Raw genomic sequence first — 12,956 nt, 5'->3', positions numbered from 1 at the left:
TACTGAACCGACATTTTGGCACAAAGCCTGTGTTTACCCAGGCAGCACAATTCTAATTAGTCTTTTGACCAATCAGATCAGCTCTTTTGACAATAATTGGAGAAAATATCTGAATTGGGCTGACTGTCTAAACGCAGCCATAGTGACTGCCTGAGGGCTATGACTTCGTTGAAACAGGTTATTTGTATGCAGTGCAATCAGCGCAACCAATGGCAATAGTGAGAGGTAACACAATCTTAGTGGTGTACTCTGTGATTTTTTAAAACAATTCATATCTGGCTTCCATTCGATAATATCCAAAATAATTGAATGAAATACTCTTTTATTGAGTGTTTATTGAGTGTGGTTTGTCTGAGGCTGAGGGAGGAACCAACATGCAGCCAACTAAGCCACATTCCCTCTCCCCACTCCCCACCACAGAGTGAGACATCCGACCAGGTAGGATCATAGCCTGACAGATAGGATCAGGGAAGACCCGGGGCCCCGTACACTGAAATGGAATCTGAACCTTGGAAGGGCATTTGAGAACTACTTGCAAGCCAATTGATCCCATTTATTTTAGATGGCAGGCTTATGAACTCGATTTCAGCCATTTATTCAACATAGGAACATAGCATAGGTCTAGGTCTGGAACCAAAAGTGTTCTACCTTGAACCTGAAAGGGGTTCACAAAGGGTTCTCCTATGGGGACAGCCTGTAGTGCTAACATCCTTCTTTGAGCCACTTAACCATGACATTAGCTTCCTTGGAAAAAGGAAGAAATAGGTCAATGGAATGTACAGTACATAATGTTAAGTACATGCAAACAACAATACTGTGTGTCTACTCAGATTTAGCTAGTGCAAAGGGCTTGGAGATGTTTTTCAAATGTTTTCCCCTCCAGATAATCCAGCCAATATAGACGGAATAATCCATTTGTACGCATGCATACACACACTGTCGGTATAGGTCGTGCATTGTTGTATTCATTCAATTACATAGCAAGATGATAGGAACGGGAGGAGGTGTTAAGTAACACGAATAAATATATACAGCTAATCATTTATGGTTGAGGCAACATCTATTCCTAAGGAGAGCTTTAACAGCATGGAGATGTGTGACTTTTAGTTTAAACTTCACATTGCATACACAGCGCAAGTGGCAAGTGAGTAGGATGCAGAGCGTGGAAACAGACCCTCAGGGCCTGCAGAGGCTAACATGGCCCACAACAACCCATTATTATTTACAGCTTTGATACAGGTGTAGGATCTTAAATGGATCACCCTGTTGCAAGAGAACGTTCCTGCATGCAAGACATGTTCAACGTGCAGTGTATTTGAGGTTTAAAAAGGCTTCTGAAGTTTGTCATTTCCACTTTGAAGATGCAGACCAGATTTTCCCTTACGAAAAATGGATCAACCCCTACAAAAATAGCCATGAATTATAATCCACATAATAATTCAAATTTCCTGTTGTTGCAGGATTATTTTCCTGTTGTAGCAAACTGGGTCAAATTCAGATCCTACGTTTGTATAGGGGCTGCAACTGTAAAAACATGAGGAATATGGGGGTAGAGGAGGATAAAAAGCATAGCTGCTGACAAAGAAAAATGTCCTCAACATCTCTCTCACAGACCTTCACCAGAACTGACAGTGGACATAAGAGTATTATCAAGGCATTGGGAAGGATCGCCTCAGAACCAGGTTATTTGTCCTATCGTACCAACTCCTCGCCACTCATTGTCATTGCCAAACAATATTTGTCTCGACAATGAAAGCAACGGAGTTGGCAAGAGAACAGACAGATCTGGGACCAGAGTATGAGAAGGAGGCTTCAGGTGTAAGAATGAGAAAGGGATCTTACAGACGCTCCATGTACTGTATGATAAGATGTATTCTGGAGATAAGCAGCTCTTCTGTTTTGAACAATACAATAAACCAATCCAGCTAGCACAGTTTAGGCTCTTCCGTTGATCCATGTGTAAAAGCGTCCTCTGGCTAAGTGGCTAGGATTGCTCATAATAGCCTAACAGGCTAACAAACCATGCAGTGCTATGGTCAATGTCCATTTGACATAGTATCAGCCAGGTTGGAATTGTATTCCTATCTAGGGTGGTGAGAGCGACCCCCTACGTCACAATGATGAATGACCTCATGGCGACGACTTTAAAGAGAAAGAGGCAACCGACAGAAACCCTAAAATGCATGAATGGTAACGAAGTGCAATGCCCATCGCAAGTGAATCCGTCGTGCTTACAGTGGGATCTCCTCATATAGAGATGGGAGAAGTGTGCTATTGTCATTTGGCTCTGTATCCCTCCACATCACAAAAGCTCAAGGCCTATTTTGTAGCCTGGTTAAACCAGACTGAATGCTTCGCTCACCATTGTCTCACACAATGGGGAAGCCTAGACAACTCTGTGTATTTATATACATGGCTCTGAGGCTACCTAATTGCACTTTCCTTCTCTCAAATAGGTTCATTCGGTCAGAGGAGACGCGGTATGAAGCTGACTCACAGGGCAGTGTTTAATTTGTCCTGTAAAGTAATTACATTTCTCTCAGTTACTGCGTCCCAAATGCCACCCTATTCCCTATGTAGTGCATTACTTTTGACCAGAGCTCTATGGTTCTGCAGGTAGTGCACTGAAAAGGGTGCCATTCAGGACGCAAACAGTCAGTCTGTCTGTAAAATAATCACACAGGCCACTGGCTAGATCCGTGGGACTACAGTAGTCGGCTGGCTAATCTGGCACAGATATTTTCACACATGTTGATTAATGTGCATTGCCCCTGTCAAATCAAATCAAGTGAAGATGAATGGGAAACAACTACTATAACAGGGATATCATACCCAATGTGTGCATTTGCTTGTATTATATGCAATAAATGAGGAGAACAGCAATAACCTCCAACCTGTATGCTCTCATAACTTACCCTCTGAACCACTGGGACACTGAGTAGCCAATGGTTACTCAAGCAGGATTAAAGACCTCAGATTCACGGTCGTTCCAGACATCTGAATTCTGTGCAGAATATATCATTTTGAGCCCCATATTTACTTGGCTCTCAGATGGAAAAGTCAAACAGAAAGTCTCTCAATATGGGACCCAGAGAGACCTGTCATGGACATTTCATTGGCAGAACATAGTTGTTTTCTTAAGTTCTTTATTGTTCAATTAATCCAAAGACAATGGCTATTCATCTGAAGTGTAACAAACCGCAGCAAAAACAAAGACTATTCATTCACACAATAGTCTAATAGATCACCCCCCTGTAACACACATCTCAAAAATATACACACTGTATACTGCAAACGTACAGCTGAACACAGCGTATCATAAAGACATGAAAAATAGCACTTTATCAAATAATATGGACGCTATATCGTATGTAACGTCACCTAATATGTGTGCATGTCAGTAACTGAAAGTCAAATTGAAGCATTATTAGTGCACAGATAGGAATGGGATAAGACAGACGGAAAGCGGTGGAATTGTGTTGATGATGCTTAGTACAATTGGAATAATGTGGGTAAACGTGGGCTTCAACAAAAGCTTTTCACAGTATGACGATACAGCTGATGGTAAAAGCTGTGGAGGGAGAAACCAGTGTATCACTAAGTGGAATTTAAAAAATGTCAAAAATAACATTTAACTCTCAGATTTTGTCCATCAACCATTGTGCTGTTCTACCAATAGAAAGCCTCCATGATCTGTAGTCCTGCATTTTGCAAGCACGCACGCACGCACACACCAAACACACACACACCACATTACCCCACATCAGCTATGTCTTGCCTACATTGGACACCTAATCAACAGCCAACAGCCCTCGCGAGGGCAGAGCAGTCACTGTACTGCTTCAACATAGCGATCCCAGATCCACACACGGCCCGTCTGCACGTCCTCCTGTCAGTCACCATCTAAACCTAACCCTGTCAGTCATCATTTAACCCTAAACCTGTCAGTCACCATCTAACCCCAACCCTGTCAGTCATCATCCTCTTTGCCTATCTCTTCAGGTAGCGGTGTGCTGAAGTCCTGAAAACATGTTCTGAAGTAGCCAACCAGGGACTCAGACAGGTGCTGTAGGCTCTGCAGGGACAGGAAGTGGCCCTCGTCTGGGTAAAGCTGTCTCAAACAAAGGTCAAAGGTCAAACACAAGGTCATTGGGACTGTCATTCCTGTAGTGAAGTGTGGTTACTCGTTTATTAGTTAGAAGGAACAAGAAAGTCACTTAATGTTTTTCCTGAGTCGTATTGTGTGTGTGTGTGTGTGTGTGTGTGTGTGTGTGTGTGTGTGTGTGTGTGTGTGTGTGTGTGTGTCGCAAATATATTGGCTAGCAATCAAATTCACTTCAATAATCACATTATGTAATCACTCATTCAACATTTTCATTCAAATTTGTGGATCACGGCTCGTACCTGCATTGTGTAGTTCGCTCCAATTTTGATCAAGTGCTTAATCAACTCCGCTGAATGTTGGAAATGAACATTTGCTGAGAAAAGAACAAAAAATACACCAATTGGTTTCGCAAATTGTCTTTGAAAACAACACAAGGCCAACCGCTGATTACGACGTACTTAGGATCGTCTATTTTCCATTTCTGTTGGACGAAAGGGTAATTACCATCAGCTGTTCCGTGAATCAACAGAAAATCCGGTCCTTGGGGTCCTTTCATCATGTTTCCTTGCAGTCCTTTCATATTTGGAAGCACTCTAGAAACCTTAGAGAATAGACATGGGAGACAGTGTAACCTCAAGGTTTTCTATTTTATTGAACCTTGATCTTGACAGGCAGGGAGTCATGCTGAGACCAAGGTCTCTTTCACAGATGAGCCCTGTAAACAGTTCAATACACACATCAATGTTCCCATCAATATTCACACCAATATACACATCAACACACACATCAATGTTCCCATCAATATTCACACCAATATACACATCAACACACACATCAATGTTCCCATCAATATTCATACCAATATACACATCAATATACGCATCAATAGTCACATCAATATTCACACAGCAATATTCACATCAATATACACTATACACATCAATATACACATAAATGAGAAAAACAAAACCTCAGGTTTGAACAGAAAACAATATCTGAGGGAAAACCAACCACAGCAGTGAATAAAGAGTTTGTGAAAAGATTACGATATACAACTAGCCTTGTTGAATCAGACTGCTCACTTATTCCTTCACTTCACAATCAATGCTGAGCACAGTGTCCAGTCTGGTTGAGCCAGGCTACAATACAGGACTGGATCAAACCTGTCTAGCACCCCCAGGCGATCCAGTGTGTTGCTTCATTAACAGAACGTGTTCATGTCTTTTTCCATCTACCTCTCAGGACTGTATGAGTGATGCCCTGCTGTTTGTTAACGATCATTTTGACCTGCTTCTCTGGACTAGCATCATTTACATTTGAAATGGCTCGAACTGTGTGGCCCACATATCAACAACCCACTTTCAGGGGAACACTTTCACCGATTACACTGTAATCTCCGACAAGTTATTATTCTGACTGATGAACAATACCTGGCCCATGAACACCCGACACACACACACACACACACACGCTTCAGTGTGACAGTTCCCACTGTTCCCCAATCTGCTGTGATAAACTGTAGAACCCACAAATAGAAAACCATCAATAACACCAACAGATTGACTGTGACAAACAACTTACTTGATATCTGTTGTCGTTCTTTGACGTCAGGCCAAAGTACCGCTCTGAAAATGCCGAAGCTTCGTGTAGAGAAAGTGCACAACGTTTCAAAAAAAGTATTCAGTTCTTTCAACTCCAAGTTCATTGATAATCAAATTTGTACAGTATTTCATGTCATTTGTTGTGGAAAATGTACTCACACAAAACACACAGCACCGGTCTCCCAATCCTTGATTGAGCCTAAACCTAGACTGAAAAGCTATTTCAATGGAGATGGTCCATTCAGCTTGCTTTTCAATCCAGGACTAGGTCTAATCTCTGTCAAGGAAGCTGAACGAAAGGGTAAGATCATGGAAACATTACTCACCGTAAAGTTTCCAGTCAATCACTGGGGAATTAGCAGCTGCACACTTAATCAGCGCAGTGGACCTCAGAAGCATCAAGGTGAGGTAAGCACCGTATCCCTGGAAAGAGAAGAAACACCTTCACTTGTTGAACACGCACGTGAGTGTGAAGCATGGTGATCAACTGAAAGACAGCAGTTAAACTTGCCTTTCCGTAGATTCCGATCCGCGCGCGGTCAATGTATGGGAGTGTCATCAAGTATCTGTAATAAGTCAATAAAAACAACCCAAAACCGAATGACTAATTCTTTTTCCAGACATTTCATGAGGGCTTTAACACAGATGACTGACAGGGAAGTTTAAGAGTGTACAACCATGCCATACATTTTCAATGGATTTCAATGGAAAGGGGAAAATACTGTATCATATTACATCATATTGTATCATATCACATCCTGTCTTATCTTATGGTATTGTATTATATCATATTGTATGGCATCATATTACACTGTATATCACATCTCATATATTGCATTGTATATAGTATATTATCATCTAATAGTGTATATCGCATCGTATATTTTTATTTTATTTGACCTTTATCTAACTAGGCAAGACAGTTAAGAACAAATTCTTATTTTCAATTAAGTCCTAGGAACAGGACAGATTTGTACCTTGTCAGCTCGGGAATTCGAACTTGTAACCTTTCGGTTACTAGTCCAATGCTCTAACCAGTAGGCTACCCTGCCGCCATATTGTATATTATATATATTACATATATATATATTCTTTCTATATTCCGTCCATAATGTCTATACATCCCATCATATGTAATTAAATATACATATACATATATATATAGTTCAGAAGTTTACATACACTCAATTAGTATTTGGTAGCGTTACCTTTTAACTGTTTAACTAGGGTCAAACGTTTCAGGTAGCTTTCCACAGGCTTCTCACAATAAATTGGGTGAATTCTGGCCCATTCCTCCTGACAGAGCTGGTGTAACTGAGTCAGGTTTGTAGGCCTCCTTGCTCACACACGCTTTTTCAGTTCTGCCTACAACATTTCTATAGGATTAAGGTCAGGACTTTGTGATGGCCACTCCAATATCTTAACTTTGTTGTCCTTAAGCCATTTTGCCACAATTTTGGAAGTAGGCTTGGGATTATTGTCCATTTAGAAGACTCATTAGCGACCAAGATTTAACTTCCTGACTGATGTGTTGTGAAAAACTGAGTTTAAATGTATTTAAATGTATTTGGCTAAGGTGTGTGTAAACTTACGGCTCCAACTATATATATATACTTATTTTCCACCATAATTTGCAAATAAATTCATTACAAATCCTACAATGTGAATTTCTGGATTTTATTTTCTCATTTTGTCTTTCATAGTTGAAGTGTACCTATGATGAAAATTACAGGCCTCTCTCATCTTTTTAAGTGGGAGAACTTGCACTCTGGGCTTCAACATAGCTCATCCTAATATTTCTACATATTTTTATTGCATTCTTTTACTTTTATATTTGTGTGTATTGTTAGATATTGTTACACCCGTAATACGTCTGTTAAATATGTGTATGCAACCCGAAAATGATGTCATATCTCATCACGTCACATGCTGGTCGGAGGTTACATACTCCAATGCAGCTATCTGGTCCTGAACATCCACGGTACCCAGGCGCTGGTGGACCTGCTGCAGGACTCTCAGGCCCCGGAAGCCTGTCCCCCTGCCATCCAGCCTGGCCACAATCACCTCATCACAACTGACCAGCACCGAGTCCCAACCCAGCTCATACTCATCACTCACCGACTGACTGCCAGGCCCACCATCACTAAGAGAGGGGCGGAAGGGGGAGGGAGAGAAAGAGAGAGAGAGAGGGTGGTTGATTCAAGCTTCTCAAACAAGTTAACTCATCTAAAGTTCCATATTATGTGAAAACATCTTCCCTGAATTAAAGAAAGCGTAATCTCACATCATGGAGTTGGAGTTAGAAAATCATTGTGTTTGTTCTCAAGGTAAAGTGTTCAGTTCTAAACGTATTGCTGAATGAAAATGTACTTATGACTGTGTAACTATGTTAGAACGCTAGGAAAGAGGAGCGATGCTTACACAATCAAAAGAAGGCCATAGAGAAGAGATTCAGAAAAGTCAAGGGGATAGGTGAGTTTCAAAGGCAGCTCTGTGAGAAGAAAATATTGAATTACAGTAGTTATTCAAATAAACAATACACTGTAGCGAGAGAGCGAGAGAATGAGAGAACGAGGAATAAAACGTGACCGGCAGACTATATAGCAGAGAGAGAGAGAGAGAGAGAGATAAAAATATACAAATAAAGAAATATACACAGAGAGAAATGGTTAGTTACCAAAGTCTTCACTAGGAATAACCCTGACATCTGACTTCGAGATCTTTTTCATTTCCAAGGCAGCTCTCAGAGGCATGTTGTTGTCCAATATAAAGTAAGCTGTGAGGATAAAGTGTGAAAGTAACCATTAACACACTGTGTGTAAAGGGACACAAGGACACTGATTATATTGGGTATTAAACTGTGATGGGAAAATCAATCAACAGATTGTTTCAAGAAGCAGGTTCATTTGAGTTGTACATTTTTCTAATACAGTTGGCTGACTTCACAAAGGCCACTGCATCTAAACCAGACGCCCTGTGATCCTTTCCTTTGTTTTAGACGGTCAACAATCACATCATTTCAGTACAATTATGCCTCATATTCAGGATCATTGAAAAGCACCCAGGCATAAAAAAGACAACTCAATACCATTGGCATTAAAAACACTTCCCAGATGCTCATTTAAACCTTGCCAGAACATTTCATTTTGGACAGCTGTTGAAAATCTATTTCACACGATGTGAAACAAAGCCAACAATCTTGTGGCCAAATATGAAATAGGAAACCATTAAAACAGGCTGGAAATAGCACAGTACACTACAGGAGACGAGAGTTCATATCAATACTTAGTATTACTCACTGTTTACATCGTTAAAACTCTGCAGCATCACAGATGGAGCACCGGGACCTGTGTAGCAGAAGATACACTAGCAATACTGCTTTGCATCGTTTTGAGACTGAACAAACACTATGATATTCTAACATAGTAGTATTGTAGCTACCCTAGCCTATGTAAGCCCCGTTGGGATATAGTTATTAGAGCAGTGGTTAGGAGACCCGGGCGCCATCTGCTACTATATCATAAAATACATAATGGCATAATTGACATAATTACTCCCTAACCATATCTCATACATTACCCAGAATAGGTTGGGTTTTTACTACAGTGTCTGTAACATATCCACATGAAGCTGTATTTGTCGGAATGATTTCCAGAAGGAAAAACACAGACCAGGCTCGTACCTTTACACTGTAGAATAACATGCTGTTTGTTCGGGCTGATGTCTGCATCAAAGAACGTGCATGCTTCCTGGTTCATCTCACAGGTCAAACATCGTTGAGAGAACAGACCAATAGTAGATGCACTGAAAGAGAGATTGTTTTTTTTTTTGTTTAGCAACTTCTTCACATTCTTGAGATAATTGCATTCCAACAATGTACTACATCTATGCAATACGGATTGGCAAGTCAAACTGGAGCTGAATAGGGCTAACAGCTACTAGAATGCGGCTGAAATGTCTGGTGATATTGAGCAGAATATTTTCACCATGCGCATTTCTTCACGGGGAAAATGTTTTAGAATCATTTCTCACCTGTACACGTGTCTCTTTTGTGGGGAGTCTTGAGTACCGATAAAATATCTATGTAGGTGAAAGCAGAATGACTTTAACTAGGGCAAGTACAGGAATCTATAGTAACAAATAGAATAGTTTCAACAGAAGAGATGTTTGAAAAGAGAAAAAAAGGTCAACACTTGTTGAAGCTCATATCTGTGACACGAAATATGACATGAAATTATTCTCATAACTGATCTGAAAGGATCTGACACACTTACATGGTTTGCTCCCCCTCATCATAGGCTAATATCTTGGTGACCTCCCAGTTGCCTGATGTCAAGTGACGGGCATCATTTTGATCACTTCTGAACTGAGAAAAGACAAATTGTGATTTTTTTTTCGATAAAAAAACATGTTTAAAAAATGTTTAAAGACAAAGTGAGCACTGAAAAATCCGGAGAATGACAAGACAATCAATGTGTGTTTCAGAATTGGAGTATGACAGCACCCACCGATTTGGTGAACATGGCAATATGATGGAAGTCTCCTTGTCCCCCCTGCTTCACCGGTATGGTCAGGAAAAACCTACTCCCGTCCTTTGAAAACACTGGCTCCTGGTTCTGAGGACATTGGATTTAAGGGACAGTCAACGTGCATCAATTTCCTCTTTACTATTAGCATATAGATACAATACTCACTGTTTTAAAATTGCAGCACAATTTGGAGCAAATTGAGCCCACAATAGCATTCAAATAAAATGCTACTCGGTGGAAATATGAATTGCTAATATTATAGAACATTTATATTTCAGCTTACCTGTCTGGTGAGCCAGAGATCTGAAGCTTCCTCATGTTTCTGAAATTCAAGTGAAGGAACACGTCTTAGATCCAACATGGAGTACGACACAGACGACACCAATAAAACCCATTTCTAGTGAGGACCATCTTAGTGTAGGTGAAGGAAAAACCCACCTGTACACAGGATCCAACGGTGGCGTCACACACAGTGATGAAGGACACGTTCTGGGGCCGGTTGAGCCATCGAACTGCTGCATGGGTGTTGCTGATCCACTTCACCATACTCACATAGTGTTCTCTGGGTCGACGTCAGACAAACATTCAGACGTATAGCAACTACTTCTCTGGGCCATTTGAATCATATTTCTGAATTATGGTTGTGTACTTGTGAATAGCACTTGATCAAACATGCACTGTGTCATGACATTGCCCTCTTTGGGTACAGCAAGCCCCATCCCCCTCTCCCTGTCTCCTACACACAGGCTGCTGTGGTCAGAGAGAGGTCGTAAATTCCCGGAGGAGATTATCTCCTCATGGCCACAGTATAAAGACAGAGTGAATTTTCATAGAGAACAAAGGAATTTCTTCCACCTCACAGAACTTGAGGTCCGAGCAACATTTATGTTCTGGAGAAGGTATAAAAGATCGATGAAGAATCCAGCTACGAACTGGTCCGTTTGGTACAATTCGGTGAAACTCATGGGAGACAATACGGCCACATTACCATAATGCTGTTTATATAATAGTCTCAGATATGAGGTTTACATCTAATTGTTGTATAAGATGAATGAGTGAAGATGATACTGTTTGATTTTGGACTGTTTAATGAAGGAAACTCCAATTCCCTTTTGAGTTTAACTAAATAAGAGGACCACCCATGAGCCCAGTTAGGGTCGGGCATCCCGGGACAGGCCCTTTTCTGCAACTCCCGAATAAAAGACCCACTTTGAGAATTTCTCAACAGACCATGTTTCTCTCCATTACGAGAGGACAAAGGTTGCAGACCAGCTTACCTCGATAACGAGAGGGCCAAGGTTTGAGACCAGACTGCTGAATCTCTTAACCATCCCACATGGTTAAACTCTGAGACAATCGATACCTACCGAATAAGAACAAATCTTTGATATGAATTACTAGTCTGCAGCTAGGAATTCGGTATCATTGAACGCGAAGACCGACAACCGCCGAAACATCCATCCATAACGACATGAATGAATGTTACTCTGAACTATCCATTCTAACCACGACAGAGAGGGCGGACAAACTCTCCAACAGAAATGAACTTTTCAGCAGAGATCCCGAGGACACACTGAGCGTAAATATATATATATTGATTGCAATTGTTCCTGAATGAGTGAGCGTTCATGTGCATAGGATTAGCATTTCAATTGTTATAATTATCAACTGTGTGTTGTTTTATCTCAGCTGTCCCCCACTTCCCTTTTGTACATCAAGCTGCCGTACCGGTTTAGCCCACTAGGGCACATTCCCTTATCATTTCTTGTAACCATATTTACTTTGTTTGTTTGTGTGTGCACTTCTGTGATTGTTTAGTTAGTTAATAAATAAATTATTTTAGACAATTGATGTATGGATGACTCATAGTGAAGACTGGGTTCGTGCAGATAACCAACAATTTACGATGCTTGGAATGAGACTAATGTGAGGTAAAATAAAGAATTCATTAATTCAGAAGACTATTGATCAGATATGAAAATTTTTGAAAAGTTATATTAGGAAAATTATAACTTTGACTTCCTAGTTAATTACAGTTAACAGTACAGTACATGATTAATCAGTTTAATCGCGTAATAGTAATTACAGAGAATCTAAAAAGTCTTCATTTAATGATAGTAAAGACACGACAACTGCAACAATCAGGGGCAGACTGACTGCTTCATTTTTAGTCTATGAGCCTCTTTAACTTGGATTTGTCATGCAAAATGATCACTTTCTGGCTAATAATGGGGGAATATCATTTATGAATATAATGGACAGGTGTGGGGGTCTCAAGGAAAAAATGGGCCGGTGTGTTAGAAATGACAATACCGATTTCTGGTCCCCGTCTGCCCCTGGAAACAATTAAACATGCAGCCATACAGATTCAATTGTCCAATACTGGTCAGAACGGTTAGTAAAGAAATAACATGCAAAGACTAACCTGACATGCCTGGTGGCACCACAACAATTACAAATGCAGATTAAAAGAACTAAGGGGCTGCCAGAATGATGTGTCTTCCTCACCTTCCTTTCAAGCCATCAGGTGGTACCAGCTCCTGAGTGTGTGCGGGGCCGTACAGGTTCACCACCAACAGCCTGACTGTAGGGTTGGGCTGGCCAGCCTGTCAGCAAACAGATCCTCATAAAGTCAATTATTAAGTATGCTGAGAAAAACAAATACTGTCGCTACACCGCTTTCAAACCAAGGTGCATAAACAGTGGATATTCAGCAACTCA

At 40.7% G+C, this 12,956-nt stretch overlaps 1 protein-coding gene across 1 annotated transcript in view; it reads right to left on the bottom strand.

The window, feature by feature from the left end:
- Positions 1 to 3,137: 3,137 nt before the first annotated feature.
- The window catches only part of LOC115129727 (inactive dipeptidyl peptidase 10-like), a 28,657-nt gene continuing 18,838 nt past the window's right edge, over positions 3,138 to 12,956 (bottom strand). The window contains exons 10-26 of the mRNA XM_029660392.2: positions 12,744 to 12,841; positions 10,674 to 10,797; positions 10,519 to 10,557; positions 10,215 to 10,322; positions 9,981 to 10,072; positions 9,739 to 9,786; positions 9,389 to 9,510; positions 9,006 to 9,053; positions 8,384 to 8,482; positions 8,128 to 8,197; positions 7,655 to 7,849; positions 6,218 to 6,272; positions 6,033 to 6,129; positions 5,687 to 5,745; positions 4,610 to 4,706; positions 4,405 to 4,478; positions 3,138 to 4,111 (exon numbers count right to left, since the gene is read on the bottom strand). Coding sequence (XP_029516252.1) covers positions 3,971 to 4,111; positions 4,405 to 4,478; positions 4,610 to 4,706; positions 5,687 to 5,745; positions 6,033 to 6,129; positions 6,218 to 6,272; positions 7,655 to 7,849; positions 8,128 to 8,197; positions 8,384 to 8,482; positions 9,006 to 9,053; positions 9,389 to 9,510; positions 9,739 to 9,786; positions 9,981 to 10,072; positions 10,215 to 10,322; positions 10,519 to 10,557; positions 10,674 to 10,797; positions 12,744 to 12,841 — 1,566 coding nt within the window. The 3' untranslated portion in view covers positions 3,138 to 3,970. The remainder of the gene's footprint in view (positions 4,112 to 4,404; positions 4,479 to 4,609; positions 4,707 to 5,686; positions 5,746 to 6,032; positions 6,130 to 6,217; positions 6,273 to 7,654; positions 7,850 to 8,127; positions 8,198 to 8,383; positions 8,483 to 9,005; positions 9,054 to 9,388; positions 9,511 to 9,738; positions 9,787 to 9,980; positions 10,073 to 10,214; positions 10,323 to 10,518; positions 10,558 to 10,673; positions 10,798 to 12,743; positions 12,842 to 12,956) is intronic.

This window comes from Oncorhynchus nerka, linkage group LG5 (assembly GCF_034236695.1).
Source record: "Oncorhynchus nerka isolate Pitt River linkage group LG5, Oner_Uvic_2.0, whole genome shotgun sequence".
Taxonomy (NCBI): Eukaryota; Metazoa; Chordata; class Actinopteri; order Salmoniformes; family Salmonidae; genus Oncorhynchus; species Oncorhynchus nerka.
This window is presented reverse-complemented; position numbering and strand designations above follow the sequence as displayed.